Source organism: Pinus tabuliformis, chromosome 4_1, assembly GCF_031772625.1.
Source record: "Pinus tabuliformis cultivar Carrire ecotype Pingquan chromosome 4_1, CPIR1, whole genome shotgun sequence".
Lineage (NCBI taxonomy): Eukaryota > Viridiplantae > Streptophyta > Pinopsida > Pinales > Pinaceae > Pinus > Pinus tabuliformis.
In genome coordinates this window covers 149,287,523-149,311,807 of record NC_142303.1, presented here as the reverse complement: position 1 = coordinate 149,311,807, position 24,285 = coordinate 149,287,523, and the positions used below count along the sequence as shown (strand labels likewise).

The 24,285-nt window shown below is 37.3% G+C and overlaps 1 protein-coding gene across 1 annotated transcript in view; it reads right to left on the bottom strand.

The window, feature by feature from the left end:
- LOC149174637 (uncharacterized) overlaps positions 1-24,285 on the bottom strand; it is a 63,562-nt gene that overhangs the window by 25,032 nt on the left and 14,245 nt on the right. The window contains exons 2-4 of the mRNA XM_089419366.1: positions 16,082-16,234; positions 15,477-15,878; positions 15,263-15,339 (exon numbers count right to left, since the gene is read on the bottom strand). Coding sequence (XP_089275492.1) covers positions 15,263-15,339; positions 15,477-15,878; positions 16,082-16,234 — 632 coding nt within the window. The remainder of the gene's footprint in view (positions 1-15,262; positions 15,340-15,476; positions 15,879-16,081; positions 16,235-24,285) is intronic.

The following is a 24,285-nucleotide window of genomic DNA, read 5'->3' as shown; positions in this document are numbered from 1 at the left end:
CTTTGGGCAAAATGTGATGTTGATTTGAAAATTTGGCAAAGAAGTATTAGATGTGGCTACATTGTGTGTCAGATTTGGAGGAAATCCATGACAAAACTGTTCTTGAGAAGTCACTGAAAAGAGCGGAGATTTTTGTGCAGATCACCGTATCAAACCCACTAGAGTGCAAATCTGTAGAATTTCAATGAGCTCGAGTTTGAATCTGGCTAAATCCCATTGTAGAGCCAGAACATTTCAAAAATTCTTCCAAGTACCTGAGCTCCAAAATAGTTTTTGGAATTCAACTCTCGAGATTCCTGAGAACGGAAGGCAGCATAAGGGAATTTCAAGTAGACTTGAAAATTGTCTAAAGTGACAATGTGCTGCTCAAATGATGGTGCTGATGGTGCTTGGACCTTGAGAAGGCAAAATTACCCAGAGAATTCCGAGAAGAAAAATCCAAGTAAAGGAAAATACAAAGTTGCAAGCAACAAACATGAAGAAAATGGCGAAGCAAGAGGCTCAAAGCATAACGCACAAAATAATATGCAGAATTAATTTCTGAGAAATTCTGGAGCAGGAAAAGGAACCAAACCCCAGGTTTTCATGTAGTAAGTGCCCGGATGTTAGTTCTCAGAAATAGCTTTTGGGATTTAATTCTCAGAGAAATATGAAATATAAATCTAGCAGACAGAAAGAAATCCGGGAAAGAGAAATCCAAGAAAAGAACCCCCAAGCAAAGTAGATGTGAGCGGGACAAAAATTCGACAAGTATTGATGCTGGCAAGCCATGAACTCATGTTTAGCAAAAAGGTTTGGCCGAGAAAAGAAGGCAAGACACATTAAGAAATATTAATAAATCGGGCCTTATCATTTATCTTATCATTTATCATTTAGAAAGTAGCTTTTTAAAAATTAAAAATATATATATATATTTCTATTTAAGGTGAAAAAAATATATATATATTTCTATTTAAGGTGGATGAGGATATGTTGATTTTTTTTTATTTTTTAATTGAAGGTGTAGATTAATTCTCAAGGGAATATGCTTAGCATATGCTTAAGTCTTAATGCTTATCAACTGTTGTAGTATATTAAAGAGTTTGTTAAGTTGCATTGACTTTTCATAAATTTAAAAAATTATACTTGTGCCCCGTGGTTCCCCGCCCACCAATTTCAATTTCCTAGGGAGTTAAAATTATTTCAATTCTAATAAGTTCCTCCATGATAAGTTCCTCATTATTAATTATAATATTCATTTATATATAAACAAATTCTATTTAGCAAAATGGACCATTATTTTTAATAAATTTAGAAAATTATATTCGTGCCACGGTTCCCCACCCACAATTTTTTACAGATTTGAGATTATTCTAATTCTGATAAGTTCCTCATGATAAGTTCTTCATTATTATTTATAACATTCATTTATAATTCCTTTTTTTCTTAAGTTAAAGTTGACCCATAACCCTTTTAGACATGGGTAATCAGGTAAATGTGTGCCTTAGTAAGACATTCTTCATGTTGCAATAGTTTTTTGGTTATATTTATGAATTCTTCAGCTATATCAACCACATTAATATTTTTAATGTGGTTATACTAATTACTAATATACAAATATGATTAAAGCCATTCAGACAGTTACACTTACAAACAATTAAAAGATTGTTACAAATACAAAAATACAAATATGATTATCTTCGTGAATTTGGCTTTACCATTCAGACAATTGCATTATCTTAGTAAATTTAGCTTTACCATTTAAACAGTTGCATTAGTAAATATGGCTTTACCGTTCACACAGTTGCATAACCATAGGAAGGCTTTACCATTAAGACAATGGCGTAACTATAGCAAATTACATAATGTAACGATGTCTTCTTATTAAAATGAAATGAAATGATGTTGCTCGAGAGACTACTTGTATGTTTGGAGAAGGAGGTTCGTTGTATATTTGGAGCATAGTTCGATGAAATTCCATTCGGTTTGTTCAAAGTTTTGTTCATTTGAGCCCCTCCTCAAAGCAACAAATACTTCGTGTTTTCTAAGGAGTTAGGAGGTGACTCACCGTGGTTGGAAGATAAACCTAATCTTAAAGTGAATCAGTCCTCCACTGGTTTAATAACTACTAGGCCAACTGCCTGCCGCATAACTAAGGGGTGCATGAACCCCGGAGCCTACCTGATTGGTGCATGAATCATTTGATAGGGCCTTGATGCGACATATACGTTATTGCAAGAAGAAGAAATATCTTCTCCCTTGAGGGAATAAATACTAAATACAGGTGAGGGTGCTAGCTTTGGATCTCACCTACTATCATAATTGGTTAAGTCGCTTACTTTGTTACTAGTTATGTTGTTGGGTACGAGTCTAGATCTCGTGTGGGTGGATGCCACCCGAGGCCGAAATTGGGCTTGAAGCGCGTTCTCTCGCCAACCCAATGAGTCCACTGATGGTTGTTCGCTTCAATTTTTTGTCCTGAGATGAAACTGATATATATGCTTGGATCATGCTGCTCAAGATGTGTGGGCATATAATGCTATAGTCTTAACACATATAGATAACGGTGTGTATTTAGAAAAGTTACATAGAAAAGAAAGGAAAATAAAAACAATTGGAAAATTTATACTTTTGAAATTCGTTCTTGCTTTGCAAGCTCTGAAAGTCAAGAAAGCAAGAAAAATAAAGGGATGAAAGTAGATTATTATTAATTTTTTAAATATATTTTTATTTTGACAAATGTTACATAAATAAGTTTAGGAGCCATGATATTTTTATTTTGACAAATGTTACATAAATAAGTTTAGGAGCCATGTTAGATTTTTTGGATTTTAGATTTAAGTTTTCCAGAGAAAAGTAGGTGTGATTTTTTTTTGTTTGGGTGAATTGCATCTCTAAGGTTGTTATATTATCTAGAGTTATTAGAAAGTATTCAAAATTTAAAATGAATTAGAAAGAAAATGATTAGAATATCTCATTGTTAGAAAAAATGAAGTATATATATTCAAGTCTTGAAAACGTATACTAGAGAATTTTTTCCAAATTGAAAACTTTTCATTCGAATTTTTATCATATCTATCGAATTCGAACTAGGTAACTATGGTTTGGAAAGTAATTGTTGACCTTGAATAATTAGAAATTCCAATCTCTTGCTCCATAAAAGTTTCTTTGACACACTATCAATTTTTTATCGGGTAAACTCTTGGATCTATTGTGTGAATTCAGTGCAGATTTCCTTGGTACACTATCAATGTTTTACCATGTAAATTCCTAGATCTATTGTGTGAATTTAGTTCGTGTAAATTCAGTTTCTTGTTTCTTACGTGCATTTTTCTTTCTTGTTTATGAAATTCACAAGCAAAAAGTGGTATCATAGCAAGGTTGAGGGTCGTGAGGTAAATGAGAGCAATCTGTAAATCTATCGAAGTCGCAGAGAAGAAGCTTGTCGCCGTTTTCTAAGCCGAAAAAATTATAAGCAGCCACCTTTTATTTAAGCTTGCCGTTGTTTTCTAAGCCGAAAAAATCATAAGCAGCGGCCTTTCATTTAAGTCGCTGCCCGATTTCAAGTTAAGCCACCTGTGCAGAAAAGCCAAAGAATTCAACCGTCACAATAAGGATTTCTCGGCTTGATTAACCTCTTGAGGTGGCAGGATTCGGAAAGACGCTGCAATCTTTTGCAGGGCCGCACGGATAGCCAAGCCCGAAACAGTAAAAAAATTGACGGGCTGCAGGAAACCGCCCCGTCTGATTTCACAAAAAGACTGCTGCCTAAGTGGAGCCGCATAGAGCAAATACAAGAACAATTTCAAAAAGAATCAATTGAAAACAAATTTTTGAATTCTGGTTTTCTAGCAAATAGAAATATATATTTAAAGTTTTGGGAGTTCAATTTTTTTTTGAGGAAATAAAAACCTAGTGGAAAAATCAAAAGAAGAAAATTCAGAGAAACAAAAAAGGCAAAACCCTAGTTAAAGACCGTGTACGAGGAAAAATGGGGAAAATGAGTAATGCTAAGTTTGAACTGGAGAAATTCACCAGTAAAAACAATTTTGTATTGTGAAAATTGAAGGTACGAAATCAACAAGAATTGCACAAAGCATTAGATGGGGTAAAAAGGAAATTTATTGGCATGACAAATTTAAAATAAAAGGACTTGGATGCCCGAGCTCTTAGTACCATCATAGGTCTGGCAGATAAATTTCTCTTCAACATTGTTGAAGAAACCTCACAGATTTGTGGAGAAAATTGGGAACTTTGTACATGATTAAGTTTTTAACCAACAAAATTTATTTGAAGACATAGTTGTATAGCCTCTAGATGAAAAAAGGCACTAAAATTACAAAACACCTAAATGTATTTAAAGCACTTATTTGCCAGTTCACTGATATGGAGATCAAATTTGAAGAAGAAGATAAAGCCATTATTTTGTTATGCTCCTTGCCCAAGTCTTGGGATCATTTTGTGACATCTATCAATTTGAGCACACTTGAATCTTTAGAATTGATTCTGTTGTGGGAACTTTGTTATTTGAAGAAGTATAGAGGAAGTCTAGCATTGATACTTCCACACCATAAGCCACGGTCACCCGATGTCGTTCCAGGGAGAGAGGAGAAAAGTCAAGAAGTTTCCAGATCAAAGTCAAGAGGCAAGAAGTGTAAAGCCAAATGTTGGTTCTACAACAAAACAAGGCATCTCAAGAAGGACTATAGGAAAAAAAGGAGTCTGGTGAAAACCAAAGAAGGAAGCAAATCAAGTTGAGTCAGGTATGATTGATGAGGTTTTGTCTGCTAAATCAGGTACGATAGATGAAGCTTTGTCTAATCGCAATGTTTCTTAGCATTTTGAAAATTGGTTGTTAGATTCCGGTGCTTCTCATCACATGAGTCCGCACAAAAACTAGTTCACTTCATATCAAGCTGCGAATCGGAGTGTTGTGTTTATGGATAATAATGTATCTTGTCACACTGTTGGGGTGGGAAATGTCAAAATTAAAATGTATTACAGTACTATTAGAACATTAGCTAATGTTAGACATGTCCTTGAGTTGAAAAAGAATTTGATTTCTTTAGTAGTATTGGATTCAGAAGGTTACAAATTTACAAGTCAAGGTGGAGTGTTGAGAGTTTCAAAGGGCATGTAGTTGTTATGAAGGCAGAGAAGATCGTAAACCTTTAAAGACTAGAAGGAAGTACTCAGGTCAATGAGGCAGTGATTGTATCCGAGGAGGCAGGAGAAGAAACTCGCCTATGGCATCAACGATTGTGTCACATGAGCAAGAAGGGCCTTTAGGTACTGATGAATCACAAACTACTTCTTAATTTGAAGTTGTTGAGTTTGGATTTTTGCAAACGTTGTGTATATGGAAAACAATGTAGACAAAAATTTAAAGATGGTAGTCATAATAGTAAAGGAGTTTTGGTTTATATTCATTACAATCTCTAGGGACCATCTCTTGTAGTGTCTTATGGAGGTGCATCATATTTTGTAACGTTTATTGATGACTACTCCAAGAAGGCTTGGGTTTATACGTTTTAAAAAAAGTTGATGTATTTAATGTTTTTAAACAATTTAAAGCTATGGTGGAAAAGAAAATAGGCAATACAATTAATATTTAAAATCTAACAATGGCGGTGAATTTACTTCCTTAGAATTTGAACAGTATTGCAAGAATGAAGGGATTGTCAGACACAAAAATGGTGTCTATACTCAGCAAAATGGTGTTGTTGAATGTATGAACAAGATTCTTATGGAAAGAGCCAGAAGCATGATCATCAATGTTAATCTGCAGAGGGTTGTGGTCAGAAGCAATATCCACTGCTTGTTATTTGATAAACAGATGACCTTCAATTACAATTAATTGTAAAATTCTTGAAGAAGTTTGCTCAAGTTAGTTTTTTAATTAGTCATATTTAAGAAGTTATTGTTGTAATGCATATTTTGTTATTCCAAAATATCAGCTTTCTAAGTTAGACCCAAAAGCAAAACGTTATGTCTTTGTTGGGTGTGAGAATGTTGTGGAAGGATACAGGGTGTGGGATCCTTCTACGCATAATATCATCATTAGTAGAGACATAACGTTTGATGAATCTTCTCTTCTAAAATTAGATGTTGAAAAAGTTGAACAGGAACAAGGATCATCGAATTAGCAAATTCAGTTGGAGACTCAACCTTTTTCGAAAAGTCTGAAGGACGAAGAAACTTCTGAAGAAAAAGGTGAAGAAGATATAAAGGAAATTGTAGAAGTTCAAGAAACAATTCAACGATCCATCACTCTTAGGAAGTCTATAAGGGAAAGAAGAGCACCCAAGAGGTATGAAGATTTTGCTTCATCTGTTGCATTGATTATTGAGGATGGGAAACCTTCTTGTTATCAAGAAGCAATGGACGATATAGATAGTGAAAAATGGAAGAAGACTATGGATGAAGAAATGAATTCCTTAACCAAGAACAAAACCAGGGATCTTGTAAAACTTCCGAAAGGGAGAAGTGTTGTCAGATGTGAATGGGTCTTCAAATTGAAGAGAAATGTTGATGGAAGTATTGAAAGATACAAGGGGAGATTGGTAGCAAAAGGGTATTCTCAAATAGAAGGTATTGACGTTCATGAGCTTTTTTCGCCAATTGCAAAACTTGTTTATATCCGTACAGTGTTGGCACTCACTGCAATACTTGACCTTGAGTTAGAATAGTTAGGATGTTAAAACATTTTTTCTTCATGTAAATTTCGACAAGGAGATCCATAAGGAATAACCAAAAGGTGTTGTACAAGGTCGCAACAAGGGATTAGTTTGCAAGCTCGCGAAATGACCTGAGACAATCACCCAGGCAATGGTACAAGAAGTTTAACTCCTTCATGGTGAGAGCCAGAATTTCACTAGATGTGAATATATAATTGTGTGCATTTTAAAGATTTCAATGGTATATTCATTATCTTGGTTTTGTATGTTGCTAATATCCTTATTGCAAGTAAAAACATGGAAGAGATCAACAGGTTAAAGGCTCAACTTTCTAGGACGTTTGACATGAAGGATCTTGGAGCCGCAAAACAGATCTTGGGCATGGAGAAACACAAACAAGAAAAATCGAAAACTTTGGTTATCACAACAGAAGTATTGGAGAAAATACTAGTGAAGTTCGATATGAACAATGTTGCAAAGTTCAATATGAACAATGTGCAACCTATTACTATTCCTTTAGCTTCCCATTTTAAGATTTATTCGGGTTTGACTCCTAGAACTGATGAAGAAAAGAAGTATATGTCTCGTGTTCCATATGCAAATGCAATAGGCAACTTAATGTATGCGATGTGTCTACAAAACTTGACATTTCACATGCAATTGGAGTTGTCAATGGATTCATGGAAAATCCAAGAGAAGAACATTGGCGAGTTGCGAAATGGGTGCTTTGGTATTTGAGAGACATAAGCAACCATTGTATCATCTTTAATTGTTGTGGAGATTCAGTATATAGATCTGTTGATGTTGATTATGTTGGTGACATGGACAAAAGGAGATCTACAACATGATATGTCTTTACTCTTGCAGGTGGAGCGATTAGTTCGATGTCAAAGCTTCATGAAATAGTTGCTTTGTCCACTACTGAAGCAGAGTATATAGCTACTTTAGATGCTTGTAAAGAGGTAATCTGGTTGAAAGTTCTATTTGATGAGCTTGGAAGAATGTAAGAGAAAGTGAATGTATTATGTGACAGTCAAAGTGTTATTCATTGGCTAGTAATCCGACTTACCACAGCAAGACTAAACATATTGATGTAAGATACCATTTTGTAAGACATGTAATTGATGGCGACAAAGTAGCTCTCAAGAAGGTCCACACATAGGAAAATTGTGCAGACATGTTCATGAAACCAGTATTGGTAGAGAAGCTGCAGTGGTGTTTGCTTCTCTTGGCTTGCAAAAAAGATTATGAATGGGCATGGGCAAGGGATTAGGAAAATTGTTGTCAAGGTGGAGATTGTTAAGAATGTTTTTAAAATATAATTACCTCAATAATCAGGGTTTATCATTCAAACAATTGCGTAAAGATAGGAAGTTATGTAACGATGTCTTCATATTAAAATGATGTTGCCTGAGAGGCTTGTTGTATGTTTGGAGAATCATTATTGATCTTCAATAATAAGAATTCCAATCCCTTTCCCGTGGAAGTTTCCTTAGCACATTTTCAAGGTTTTACAATGTAAATTCCTGTATCTATTGTGTAAATTCAGTTTCTTGTTTCTTATGTACATTTTCTTTCTTGTTTATGAAATTCACGGGCTCAAAAAACCAACAAGAAACCAAGAAAAACTCCAAACAAGACAATGGAAAAAGACGAGTAACGAAGTTCCAAAAGCTAATTACGGAAATTAGTGTTAGGAAAATCCAAGAGCAAACGACAAATTGGAGTTCTGAGCAAAGGATACTTAAGTGCCAAAATTTCCGGGGCATGGAATCAGAAGATGGTGGGGAAATTGAAGGGCAGAAGACAACTTGGAGTTTTACTAAACGCTAGCTCAATCAAAGAAAGAAATTGGTTGAGTGTTTGCATACTCAGAAGACAATGCTAGAAAATACAATTGGTAGGATTTAGGGGCACGTAGTAAAACAAACCACCTGCTTAAGGGCACACCTAAGAAAGGAAAAAAGAAAGTCCAACAGAATGAAAAAAGAAAAATGACAGGGCAGATTGTAGAATCTCCGCCATCAAGGATTCATTTAATGCACGAAACCATAAGGTCGGTGACGTTGATATTGCAGATGCGGTAGAACGTTCCAAAGAACAATGAAATCGAGAACCTATTAATTTGGCACACATTTTGAAAATTCTCGTTGAAAAGATGATTACAACTCAAGAAGAGCAAAGTTGCGTTAATAATCAAATGTTACAAAGTCTAACACAGATACAGAAACAAAAGTAGAGTTAACAATCAAATGTCACGAAGTCTAACAAAGATGTAAAAACAATTGAAAAAGAAGAACAAAGAAGATGACTTTCGAGATTCCAAAGAGAGATCTCAAGAATCTAGAAAGTCACCTCTAAATTCAGCCTTATCAGGATGAATGGCAATCTACAATCTGAATGGGAAGGTTGTGTTATAGGGGAAACATCACTGTCAAATGAAGAATCTAAGTGGAAAGAAAGTTACATGGAAACATTCAATAGATACTTTAAGCGAAGATCTCTCAACGTATTGTGACGAAAAGAAGTCAAGGAATCTCATGACCTTAAAAGCAAGGAGCAATGTTACTTAATGATACAAAGAGAATTTCATGAAGCTTCTAGAGTATATGTTCTACATAAAGGAGAACCAACTGAAGGGGAATTGTTTTCTGATTGGCTACAGATTCCTATTGGAAAGAAATCCAAGTCATAGACCATATGTCGTCAGTAGAAACTGTGATGAAAGAAAATTATGGCGAAGATATGATATAGAGAGAATTTCATGAAGCTTCTACAGTATATGTTCTACGTAAAGGAGGACCAACTGAAGGGGAATTGTTTTCTGATTGGCTATAGATTCCTATTTGGAAAGAAATCCAAGTCATAGACCATATGTCGTTGGCAGAAACTCTGATGAAAGAAAATTATGGCGAAAATCAATTGAAGGAGAAACAAGATTTCCTTAGTAAAGAGATAGAAAGAGAGGGAGACACGGGAGAATATGGGAAAAGGTTATAGGTCGTCAATCTATTGGAATAATCAAAGTATGCCACTTTCTAATCAACAGACACAAAGCAAAACCTAGAATGTGGATACTTCTGAAAGAAAATCACGGATGTCGTGATGCTTTGTGTGTGTTGAGACATTATGCCAATGATGCAACATAGGATAGGTGGTGCCAAGATGGTTAGTAAATACTCAAGAAGCTGCCAGGATGGGAAATGTGGCTTGTGTGTCTAGTTTGTTGCGGTCGAGTTTCAAGGTAAGATTGAGAACCAGCCTATTCTACTTTAATTAACGTCAAGGCTAGCCAAAGCTATGTTGCAACCAAATTTGAGATTTACAGCCTAAAGCATGCTGGAAGCCATGATTAGGTCAGCTAGCCACCGAGACACTGCGGTGCAAAAGTGAGATGGTGGAAAAAAATTGCCTCAAGATGGATGGGCTTCTTATACAAATCTAAATATAGTACTCCAAGGATCATATGATGTGCTGTGGGTATGAAGTAGTTAAAGTCACACAGTGGCAAGGCAGAGTCCTACACTACAATAAAAGTTTACAGTACATGTGAGGACAATGCATGGCACTCTAAGGTCTATCTCTACAAGGAAGAATTCAGCGATGAAATTGAAGAAACTTTTTATGAATGGTCTCCAAATGCTTATGAAAGGTTTCCAAATGTTTGCAGCTAATATGATAAACTCAGCTATGGACAAGGAATCCTAGCTTAAGACTTATTAAATGGTGTAGGATTGTGAGGATGTCTGCCTAGAGGAGTTGCCTACACTTTCTCCCAGGAGAGACTTGGCTTTTTTAATTGAGTTGATGTTAGGAGCTAAGCTAGCTTCCAATGCCCCATATCCAAATAGCATGCTAAGATACAACTGCAAGAGTTGAACAACAAGGGTTATATTGAATTAAGTGTATTTCTGTGAGGTGCACCAATTCGTTTCATAATAATAATTAAGAAAAGAAGTAGGGGACATGACCTTGAGGATGTGTATAGATGACAAGCAAGTTGAACAAAGCAATTATCAACGGCAGAGAATCAATGTCTTCTTCGATCAAATGAGAAGAGCGAAGTTATTTTCAAAGATAATTTGAAGTTTAGATATCACCAAATCAAAACAACAAAAGGAAATATAGTCAAGGCAACCTTCAAAGGGTGATATGGGTGTTATGAGATCATAGTCGTGCCATTGGGGTTAAATAATGCATCAGCAATGTCCTTGATGAACGTCTTCTTCAACATGTACTTAGACAAATTTGTGCAAGTGTTCTCAGATGATATTCTTATTTATGAGTGACTGAACATGAGGAGCAGTTACAAACAATATTACAAGCACCAAGAAGGCACAAGCCATACACTTATTAAACAAGTGAAAGTGAAAATTCTCTCATAAGTAGGTCCATAGTTTGGGGCATATCATATTTGAGGAAGGTACATCAATGGATCCAAAGAAGATTAAAGCCATTATATTATGGGCCTACATTGAAGAATATGACTCTTGCCTGGTACCACTGGAGATTCATTGAAGTATTCTCCAAAATCACATACCTTATTAAAGAAGGGTGTTTTGTGTGGACCCCAATGTGCAAAAAAAAGTTTCTAGCTATTTAAGATTCTTATGCTTCTTATTATGGCATCAGTATCAATGTTGCGAACATCGACATCGGGATAAAATCGGCAAGAGTCAAAAAAAAACAAAAAGTCCGGAAAATTGGGAAAATATCGGTAAAAAATCGACAAACATCGGAAAAATTAAGATACCATAAAAATATCTTTAAAAATCAGCAAACATCGGCTAGGCAAAAAAATCGTGATTTCGAGATAATATCGGGATGTTATCGAGATGTTCGCAACACTGATCAGTATTGAAGAATGCAAGTATGAACCAAGATCTTATTGTGTGTACAAGTGCATGTAAGGAAGTTACTGGAGGGATCCTTACCAAGGATCCCATGTGGTTTGCTATGAACCTCAAACACTCAAGGGGCATGAGATAACCTTCACATGAACTGGCGCTAGTTGCAATGGTTTATGCATAAACGATGTGGAAAAACTATCTCATTAGTGTAAAGTTGAGACAATGAAAACAATATATAAAAGTTTGAAGTATCCGTTAAAGTAAAAGTTTAAAGGATCCCATGTGGTTTGCTATGAGCCTCAAACACTCAAGAGGCATGAGATAACTTTCACAAAGCGGGCGCTGGTTGCAATGGTTTATGCATAAACGATGTGGAAAAACTATCTCATTAGTGGAAAATTTGAGACAATGAAAACAGTCTATAAAAGTTTAAAGTATCTGTTCACCCAACTCCCACTAAATGCAAGAAAAAGAAGGTGATTAGAGTTCCTTAGTGGGTACATTTCAAAATCAAGCACATAAAAAGAAAAACGAACAAAGTTGGTAATGGGCTTAGAGAAGATGATATCTAGCTGCCATCAATACCATGGGTCCTAGAACTCTCGTGAAGACGAGTGCTTGAAGCCCTTATAGCAAATGGGTATTACCTTCAAGTGAAGGGGGAATTATAAAAGGAAAAGATAAAAGCACAACATGGACATAAAAGATTTTAGTTTGAGACTTTTGATCAAAAAAGGTCACACATATGTGCCTAACTCTAAAGAGTTGAAAAGGTTGCTCCTAACATAATCATTTAAACTTAAACTTGAATCGTGATAAAATCGGACTTTCATATATTTTAGACTCCTTAAAAAAAATCAGACAAATCAGCCTTTCATATCTCTTCAGTGTCTATTGAATTCTATGTGGGATGTGAAGAGCATGTTTCTTTCACAAGATTGGCGTGCTTTATCTAGTAGCCGCAAATCAAAGGGAAAGGGCATATGCAGACAAGTTTCATATGATCAGAGCTTTTGGGCAAGAGTAGAGGAGGTGTGTGCCATTTCAAAACTTTTGGTAAGGGTTCTTCGGTTGGTTCATGGAGACAAAGAAGCCAAAGAAGCCATTCATGCCTATTACAAAAATAAGAGAGACAAGGGGTTAGAGAAACAACAATTGGTATGGAGAGTGATTGATGAGCGATGGAACAATACCCTCCATCACCCCATTCATGCTGCAGGTATCTACCTCAACCCTGCATTTTCTTACTTCAGTGGTTTTAGATTTGATACTGAGGTGATGGATGGATTCCTCAATTGTGTTGAGAGGATCGTGGCATCTGAGTAAGAATGTGAAGAAACTTCTAAAGAAATGGAGATATATAGGATGGCAGGTGGCACATTTGGTTTTACCATGGCTATTAAGAATACAAAGACCAAAATGCTAGGTAAGCTTCACTTGTTTCAACTTTCAACTTTCATAATTCATGGTCTCTTCATAATTTGCTTCAAGTTTAGAATTTCGATGTTTTAACCTTTTTCTTTTTTAACATTTCTCATTTTTCTGTTAACTTGTAGATGCTTGGTGGACAATCTATGGTGGCAAAGTATTCCATCTCCAAAAGCTTTTCATTTGAGTGCTCAGCCAAACATGCAATTCCTCTGGGTGTGAGCGCAACTAGTGTGTATTTGACAAAATACACAGCAAAATGCGCAACAAATAAAAGATTTTGAATTAAATTTTTGAATTCATTTAATTATTTTTAATATCTAAATTTTCTATATACTAATTTACAATCTATGACCTTAATATAGATTGGAGTCCCAACGCCTCAATGACATGGTCTACGTTTACAACAATCTCTGATTGTGCGTGAGACAACTTCAAAAAACTCTTGATGTGGAAGTCATCTCATTGGACAATATTGATACCACTGTTGCATGCAGGTTGAGACTGATTTGGTTAGATGTGGATCCAAAGGCAAAGGAGGTAGCAGATGCAGGGGAGCGACAGCCAGAGGTGGAGGAGGCGCAGGTAGAGGTGGCACCATCTAGGATGGGCGGCAGCAAAGGATAGAGGTCACCTCTTTTTTTTGCTTCTAGAGGACGACAAAGTCCATTTGTAGCCCTAGGGGCAGGGCCTTCTTCCTCTAGAGGAGAAGGCAAAGTCATTCCCTATTCTCGTAGAAGGGGCAGAGGATCTCAGTGACTGATTACTTTATGACATGTTGATGACTCATGATATACATTTATTATATTTGTTGTTGATATTTTGACTCTTGAAAGTTGAGACTGAGTCAGGACTTGGGTTTCAGGACTTGATTCACTATTTTGATATGTGATGTAGCAGTAGACATCTTATACATATTGTAAGTTAGCTTTCTTTTCATGTTAATGTGGAAATGCATTTATTTGATGTTGTGGATACTTTAGATGCTAAAAAATTAAAAGAAAATGAATAATTTAGTATTTTTTTAATTTTGCCAATTTTTTCAAAAACCTCCCAACTTTAATGACTTTCAATTTCTGGACCCTTGCCCATTTATTCCTGAGATAGACTTTTTCCACATTGATCTAAAATAGTTACTCTATTCATGAATAGGAAGTAAATACGATCTACCTTCTAACTATTATAATAATGATGATAATATATATCATTATAATAATTAAAATTAAATAAAATTGATTTTGATATAAAAATTAGTGGTTAAATACTATTACTAAGGAACATAACCCTTCAATCTTTACAATCATTTACCGTTAGCTATTTTTTTTCATCTGAGTTCACCACAAGTAGTCCTGGAGCTTCTAATGAATAATTGGCAGAAGCAATACACAAGTGGTACTGGAGCTTCTAATGAATAATTGGCAGAAGCAATAATGTTTTTAATTGTAAGCATAGATCAGAAATGAAATACTAACATTTAATATAACCAGTACGTCAGACTTCAAATTATATGATCCATAAAAAATGCTGAAATACAGCCATGGCCAAGGCCAGTTGATCCACACATGCCTGAGCATAGAAGAGATGTTTTCTGGAGGCCAAAGGTAGATACCAAATATGGGAAGAAACGTAAATGGACATGCTATAAAGACATTGATACCTCCAAAAGAACGCAAGAAGCTACAAGGTTTGATAAGCCTGAAAGTGAGAACTAGCTATTGTCCATGAAAATGTAAAATGAGAACTTCCTAAATTTCACTGATGGTTCAGTTTTTCTACATTCGTAGACATTATAATCTTCAGAATAACACACAAATTTACATATGATGTTTTTGTTCGGGAATGGGATCGTATGAAACCCTATAGATGTAAATTCCTTTCCTAATGCTGCAGTTTCTTAGCAACAGATGTAGCATGCCTTCACAGAATTCCGATTTGTGTCAACACCTTTCACATCGATTCCTTGTTAATTTTTATGTGAAAAAACAAAAATCTATTATTTTCTGTCATGGACACCTCCCAATCTTATCAATAAAACACTCGCCTTCAATTCCTCTGTTACAATGTCGGTAGGTAATAGTTTCTACTGTCACTACAATCATTTTCGTTCGATTGCCAAATACCTATTATTTATGTAACATTCTTCCCGCTATATATTCATGCATAGTACATATATTTTTAGAATTTATTTAAAAGGAAAAAAAAGTTAATACGGAATATGACAGCATTGCTACTAGTTTACATAATTGGGTGCATATGAAAAGGGAGGAAGAATGATTGTTGATCCAAAAGAAGCAAAAACAGTTCCTGGTGTAAATTGTACTGCATTACCTGCAAGTGACTTGCCACATTTTCCCTTGTAAGGCCTTGAACATTCATGAGTTCGAGTATTCTCTTTGGAACAGCTTCTGCATTCATTGCATTTAATTCAGTTATTCCGAAAGAGAACCTTTAACCCAGCATTGAAATTTTCCATATCCGAATAATAAACATAAAAACAGGGGATATTCTGTAAATATTTAATGAAGATGGCATTTGTCCTTACTGTCAATCCCTAGCTGGTTTACAGCACAGACAAATTGCTGATGGAGCTCGACAGACCAGACAACTCGTGGTTTTTTCAGGTTAGAGGAATCATCGTTATCCTGCTCACCATCATCTTCATCTTCCCTGGCTTCCTTTCTTTTCTTTGAAGGCTTCCACATGCCATTATTTCCTTCATTTACTGACGATGCATATTCCACATCGTCCGATCCTTTTTTATGCCTATCACTGTCATCTACACTGCCTGAATGCTCCAGTTCCTTCGATTCATTACGTTTTTTCCGAATCACATGTTGCCATATATTTTTGAGAGCCTCTATGCGTACTGGTTTTAGCAGGTAGTCACATGCCCCATGTTTGATCCCTTTCATTACTACGCTTGTTTCACCATCTGCTGACATCACTGCAACTCCCAAACACTATGTTAAATACCATAGCTCCTACTGAAATCATAAGTAAATAAACCATAAGATCTCTACTACTCTAACAGTGAGCAACCTGGCATAGAACACTTATTGATGACAGGAAGATAGCTCCTGCAATCATAAGTAAATAAACAATAAGATCTCTACTATAAGTGTGGGCAACCTGACATAGAACACTTACTGATGACAGGAAGGTCCATCTCCAGTCCAACATGTTCAAGGAGTTTGAATCCATCCATGTCAGGCATGTACACATCACTGATAACTAGATCAAAAGCACCCCTTCTCTCTCGAAGCATGGATAACGCCACCGTTGCTCGAGAACATGTTGTAACTGCAAAGTACGAGTAAATCATCACTCTATATATATTAAATGCATTTACTATCTAATGGTGTATTCTATAAAGATGTTGTCATATATATTATCTTTATATTATCTTAAAAATTTTATAAAAATAAGTCATTATGAATAATAAAATAATATTAAAACCCAGATATGGTTACCAAATGAAGTGGCTATCCTTTAATTGCAGAGGGTTGGCTAGCCCTGATAAAAAATCTAGCCCTCAGAAGATTAATCGCGTCTGAAAGATTGGATGTAATTTTTCTTCAAGAGACATTAGGGTATAGCGAGCAAATTGTATCAATACTTGAAGTTATGAATCCGGGGTGGACATTCCATGCCCTAGATGTAAAAAGGCAATTGGGAGGTATGGATATGGGGATTAATGGTAGAACAATGAAATTTCTGAATGTTTGGGGATAGGAGGGTGCGCTCGTGGCAGACGTGTTATCAGAAGAGATAGGTTTGGAATTCTGGTTCATCAATTTATGGCCCATGTCACAACAAAGTGGAATATTGGGAGGATCTCTTGGGTGCATCTTTCATGCAAGTGGACAATTTAATCCTTGGGGGCGACTTAAACTTTTCCTTGGGTCTTGCTGAGTCCTAGGGACATAACGCTCAGGTTGACTCTCTCACTGAATTTTTTGAACAAATGATCGAATCCAACAAACTCATCGATATTGAATCTGCACGTACCCTACCTACTTGGAGAAACCGTAGAATAGGCACCACCTCATTGGCCAGACGCTTGGATAGATTTCTCATCAAGGAACCCTTGATGGAAAGTTCAATCGGATTAGACAGTGGGTCGGATCGAGGGGTATTTCAAATCATTTTCCTATTTTTCTGGAAATTGTCGAAAGGTCTCCTAAGCCATGTGCTCCATTTAAGCTTAACTCAACTTGGTTGGGAGATGAGGATGTTCACGGTTTGGTTAAAACAAAGTGGCAGGCATGGACCCCTTCTGTGAATATCTCACCGGTCCAGCATTTGGCACAGAATCTTCATCGTCTCAAAAAGAGGACGATTGAGTGGGCAAAGGCAAAGAGAAAAAAAGATGAGGAAGCTCTCTGTAAAATTGAAGAGGAATTAGCTAGCCTAGAGGACCCTGTTAATGGTGGATTTGTATCTCTAGAATCAAAACAACATGTCACCCAGTTTGAGGCAGACAAAATCAAGTTGTTAAGGGAAAGAGAAGAAACGTGGAGACTTAGAAGTAGAGCAATATGGATACACTCCGAAGATGACAACACCAATTTTTCCAACAGTTTGCCAGAGGTAGAAAATCCATTAATACTATTTGGTCCCTTCAGGATGAGGATGGTAATCCTGCTCAGACATTCAGGAGTCTTGCTAACCTTGGCATTCAACACTTTGGTAATCTGTTTAAAGCTCAGCAGGAGGCCTCTCTGGCAAAAATCATCAAGGTGGCCAACCTTTTCCCCCAATTTGTTAATGAAGAAGAAAATGAAGATTTGTTTGCTCTGGTTTCGATGGGTGAATTGGAGGCAATATTGAAGTGGTTCAAGAACGACAAGACTAGGTCTGGATGGGTAGCCGGTTGAATTCTACCTTACCTTTTTCGAGTTGATTGGGCATGACCTACTAAGAGTAATCGAAGATTGTAGAAAGAATGGGAGAATGTATGAGGCCTTCAATGCTACCTTCATTGCTTTAATCCCTAAATCTGATAACCCTGTTAGCTATAATGATTACTGCATATATAAAATCATTGCTAACAAAATCAAGCCCATCTTATCCCAGCACATTTCTATGGAACAATTTGCCTTTTTAGAAAATAGGCAGATCCACAAAGCCATAGGTATCGCACAGGAGGGCCTCCATTCCATAAAAGTAAAGAAACTCAAAGGAATGATTATGAAAATCGATTTATCAAAAGCCTTCGATAGGACAAGTTGGTTGTATCTCTGGATGTTATTGACTCATGTAGGATTCCATAATGATTTTATCAATTGGATTATGTGTTGTGTCTCCACAGTCTCTTACAGCATTTTGATCAACGGATTGGCTACAAAATTCTTTCATGTTGAACGAGATCTCACGCAAGGATGCCCATTATCCCCTTTACCTTTTTGTTAGTCACGGAAGGTTTGAGCACACTGATAATAGCCGATAGGGAGCGTGGGAGATTTAAAGGGATCAAGATTGCAACAAACATATCGTTGTCCCACCTTCTATTTGTTGACGTTCTCATTTTTATGAATGGATTTATTAGTGACTCAAATGTGCTTTCCAGTATTCTCAATATTTTTTGTAAGGCTGCAGGGATGGAAACTAATGAAGGGAAATCCACATTATCAGCATCAAAATGTTCTCCATATGAAATCGCCTATGCTTCACAAAGGTTCCCCTTCAGGCAGTTAGAATTTGAAGAAGGATTGAAGTATCTTGGTTTTCGACTGAAACCAAATAATTACAAAATAGCATACTGGTCATGGCTGATTGCTAAGATTGAAAGCAGACTAAAATTTGGCATCATAGATGGCTTTCCAGGGCTAGGAGATTGGTCCTTATTAAATCTATCCTGGAGGCCATTCCAGTATATTGGATGTCATTATCTTGGATTCCAATAGGAATCCTCCACAAAGTCCAGCAGATCTATTGCAGATTTCTATGGCAAGGGAAGAAAGAAGGCAAACTATTCGCATGGATTAGATGGGAGCAAATAGCTCTGCCAAAAAAATGGGGTGGATGGGGCATGAAAAATCTTCTCAGTTTCTCAAAAGCTTTGGCTGCCAAAATGGGGTGGAATCTTATATCTACAAATAGCTTATGGAAACAAGTGGTAACACAGAAATATATTTCCCCTCTACAGGTCGAGGAATGGATCAGACTGCCCCAATGGAACAGATCGGAGATATCCTCGATGTGGCAAGCGGTTTTAAATTCTTTTGAATATATCAAGGCTGACCTGGCATGGAGGGTGGGGACAAAGGAACGGGTTCGCATTGGGATGGATGCTTGGTCTAAAAGCAGTAATGCACATATCCTCCCACAAGACCTGCAGCAGTTTCTCATGGAAGCTAGTTACAGAACCTTAAATCAAATTGCTAATAGTGAGAACTCTACCCTGTTTGGTCAAAGTAGGAAGTCAGCACATGGTCTGCAAATACCGGTTCAATGGCATCAGGGCTGAAATATATACATCAACGCCCTCGCAAAAGCTCATATCAAAATTGAGGAGAAAGAGGATGAACTCATTTGGGCCCTCGCCCCCCATGGCAGTTACACACCAAAAGATGGTTATCTTTTCATCTATGCATAAAAAGAACCAAGTAACAATATTTGGTGGTAGACGTTGATTTGGAAACTCAAAGGCCCCCCAAGAACTAAGTTGTTTATGTGGTGTATGTTATGAAATAAGGTTCCTATAGGTGATAATCTTCAACATCGATCCTTTCAAGGTCCAACCTGGTGCACTTTATGTAAGGAGAATGCAGAATCTATAAATCATCTTTTTCTTGAGTGTCCCATCACCATCCAAGTATGGAACCAAATTTATCATTTGTTGGCAATTAATATCAGGTGGCAGGGTCAATATGTATTAGAAGCATGGGAATCATGGTGGAATCAAGGTCACCCTACTAAACTTAGGAATTTGCCCCTTCAGGTTTGCGGGGCCATCTGGTTGGGCAAGAACAAAAAAAAAATTAGACAAAGACCAGAATTGGTCAATAACTAGCTCCCACGCAGTGGATACATACCAATTGATCCTTGAAGATGATCATCAACGAAGATTCGAAACATTAGTGCTGAAGTCATAGACAAATCCATCCGATGGGCCTATTTTGACGAATCCGCTCGACCAAATGGTTGTGGTGGTGGGGCTGCCCTATTCTTAAAAGAAAATCATTTTTTTAATTAAAAATGGGTTTAGGGAGAGGTACAAACAACTACGCAGAACTGAACAGCCTTAGATTATTGCTAATTTTCTCCCTAGAAAAGGGATGCCGGCAACTTCAGGTTTATGGGGATTCTAAAATCATCATTAAATGGTTCAATCAAGAAGCAAATTGTCACATGCACACACTCAGAAATCTGTTGGATGAAGTTATGATATTAAAATCACAATTTGACTTGGTGACATATCATCACATCTATAGGGAAAGGAACCAAACCGCCGACGGTCTATCCAAAGAAGCTGTGAAACAACATTTGGGCACTTGGTTGATACAGGAGTAGATGGAGCAGGAACATCATGAGTACTATCACAAGCCTTTCATCAAGACACAGGTTCCAGCAACTGCTTGACCCCTCATGGATTAAAGACAGGGCTTTTTTTGATAATTTCTGCAAATAACTTATATATGTTGTTTTACTTTTCTGTACATATTTATGTACACAGATACTTATATGCAGTATAATTTCTTACTGAACTTTATGATGTATGTGGCAAATGAGACCACCATCTTTTAAATATGCTCTTTTGCAACATTTAAAACATGTAATTGTCAATATATTTTTTTTTTCTAAGTAAAATTGATCTATTAATAAAAACATAATGTACAAAGAGGCACCAGACTCTGCGGTACTAGGTCAACTATATGACCATTTTAAACAGCAAGCCTAGATATCGCAATTGCCCCTATTGGGGAAACCAGTCCGAGAAACTAGATAAGAAGAGTTCATTTTACCCACACAAGGGTTACAGTTCCAGAATTCAAAATTTTTAACCAAAAGACTGCAAAATTCAATAAGAAAGTAAAACCCACAGTATAGTTCAAAATTCACCACAGTAAAACAGCTCATGAGAACCGAAACTCAGAACCTGTGCTGGACTCGAGACTCAAAATTAACCTTAGTAAACTAAAAATAAACAGAACCAACCTCAAGACCCAACACGTGATCTGGCATGCAGCAGCTAGGTGGCTTATGTTGGAGGCTTCTCCTCCACGATCGGACACCAGCCATATTCTTCTGAACCAGTTTCCGTTGATTGCCCGCCACCTGCATTGTCCTCCACTTGAATTCCTTTGTCTTTACGGGTGGCGTCGCCTTCCAGTTTCTGTTGTCGTCCGCTGGACGGTTGGTCCATGTCTCTCAGTGGGTGGCTGGAGCTCGGCTCCCCCTGAAAGTTACCTAGCGATGGAGGAGCCTAGTTCGTTTCCGGGCTGAGCTCTGGTTCAGGGCATGAGTCAGTTGCCTCTCAGAAATCCACCGCGATGGTGGCAATGATGACCGGCCTATCCATGGAACAGCGAAAGCGGAATTGAGCTTGCTGGGAAGAAGCTGTGGAAGTGATACGCTAGGCGATTCCACCTGAACGCCGAACCTCGTTGGTACCCATTCTTCCTCGGCCACTGCGGGTGTCCGGGTATCTGCCAAGAAAGCGGGAAGTGGAAGGCCTTGGAGGTGGGGAGGTGGACGTGGAGGTGGGGACAGAAGGGGGCAGAGACGAAGGGCGAGTGGTGCCACCCCAACTACCAGCACACCTGCACCTCATTCTGTGACGTTGGCGCATGATTCTCTGATGAGAGAGATGCAGCGAGCGATGAATTGCAGGGTCAGGAGGTGGGGCAAGAATAGCAGTGGGGATGCTGAGAGGGAATTCAAATTCGAGCCGGAGCGAGGGGCCAAGATCTCAAAATGCAGGTTGCAGAGAAAGGACTAAGAAAAATGATGACCATTTCCCAGGTCGATGCAGCAGAGGAGTCTGCAACGTCTTCCTGTGGCAGTGCCTACTAGGTCAGCAATATGACCATTTTAAACAGCAAGCCTGGATATCGCAACTGCCCTTGTTGGGGAAACCAGTCCGAGAAACTAGATAAGAAGAGTTCATTTTACCCACACAGGGGTTACAGTTCCAAAATTCAAAATTTTTAACCAAAAGACTGCAAAATTCAGTAAGACAGCCGTAGTAAAACCCACAGTATAGTTCAAAATTCACCACAGTAAAACAGCTCATGAGAACCGAAACTCGGAACCCGTGTTGGACTTGAGACTCAAAATTGACCTTAGTAAACTGAAAATAAACAGAACCGACCTCAGGACCCAACACGTGATCTGGCATGCAACAGCTAGGTGGCTTATGTTGGAGGCTTCTCCTCCACGATCGAACACCCACCATATTCTTTTGAACTAGTTTCCGTTGATTTCCCGCCACCTGCATTATCCTCCACTTGAATTCCTTTGTCTTTACGGGTAGCGTCGCCTTCTAGTTTCTGTTGTCGTCCGCTGGACGGTTGGTCCATGTCTCTCGGTGGGTGGCTGAAGCTCGGCTCCCCTGAAAGTTACCTAGCGGTGGAGGAGCCTGGTTCGTTTCCGGGCTGAGCTCTAGTTCAGGGCATGAGTCAATTGCTTCTCGGAAATCCACCGCGACAGTGGCAATGATGATCGGCCTATCCATGGAATAGCGAAAGCGGAATTGAGCTTGCTGGGAAGAAGTTGTGGAAGTGATACGCTAGGCGATTCCACCTGAACGCCAAACCTCGCTGGTACCCATTCTTCCTCGGCCACTGCGGGTGTCCGGGTATCTGCCAAGAAAGCGGGAAGTGGAAGGGCTTGGGGGTGGGGAGGCGAACGTGGAGGTGGAGACAAAAGGAAGCAGAGACGAAGGGCGAGTGGTGCCACCCCGACTACCACCACGCCTGCACCTTATTCTGTGACGTTGGCACGTGATTCTCTGATGAGAGAGCTGCAGCGAGCAATGAATTGCAGGGTCAGGAGGTGGGGCAAGAACAGCGGCGGGGACGCTGAGAGGGGATTCAAATTCAAGCCGGAGCGAGGGGCCAAGATCTCAAAATGCAAGTTGCAGAGAAAGGACTGAGAAAAATGATGACCATTGCCCAGGTCAATGCAGCAGAGGAGTCTGCAACGTCTTCCCGTGGCAGTGCGAAGGCTCAGTGCTGCTGCAGCGAGTAGGCAAGAGCAATTGAGAGGCCGAATGGGTGAATGCAGGGGGCTTTGCTCCATATGTCTGTAATTGCAAAGAATTTCTCAGTTTTCCCAACCGGTAAATGTCACCGACCGAGGCGCCAAGACCTGCCTTAAATTCCCACGAGGGAAGGCGCAAGTTGCCATAAGGATTAGCCACCTACTTGTCCAGTGGCCAATGGCCATTAATGATTCATCTAACACCCGCATCCAGGGATGTAATTTTCAATATTATATATAATAGAAATTACAATTTTTCCCTGAAGAAAAAGATAAAATAATATTATATATCAATTAAATATAAATATAAATTATGCAATTGATATAAAATTTTATTATATAAATACTAAATTTACATCTAATAAAAATATATGTAAAAAAGATATTCAGCTTTCATATAAATAATGGTATTACACATAAAATACAATACAAATATATAACAATATCATTAATAATTATAAATATAATTTTATATATTTAAATAAATTATAAATTAATATGAAATAGATTTTTTAATTGAATAATATTATAATTCATTTTAAAATTAAGTTTTTCAAACTCTTTAATAAATTTAAATTTATTTTATATATTTAATACATTTTCATTTTAAAAAGTTTTACGTATATTTTGTATATATGTTCATATTTATAAACTTTATTCTTAAAAACTAATTTAGAATTATATTCTGGCATTCCTATCTTAGTTTCACAAATTCACGATACAACCTAAATGAACATAGTTACATATTAATATCATAACTTTAATCTTAAAAACTAATTTAGAATTATATTCTGGCATTCCTATCTTAGTTTCACAAATTCACGATACAACCTAAATGAACATAGAATCCAAAAATTAAGTTTTTCAAACTCTTTAATAAATTTAAATTTACTTTAAATATTTAATACATTTTCATTTAAAAAAGTTTTACGTCTATTTTGTATATATGTTCATATTTATAAACTTTAAGCTTAAAAACTAATTTAGAATTATATTCTGCCATTCCTATCTCAGTTTCACAAATTCACGATACAACCTAAATGAACATAGAATCCAAAAATGCCGGTATAGATGACCATGGTTCCAAATTAAGAGCATAAATCAAATAGATTATTAAACCATGCACAGTAACTAATACCTAGAGA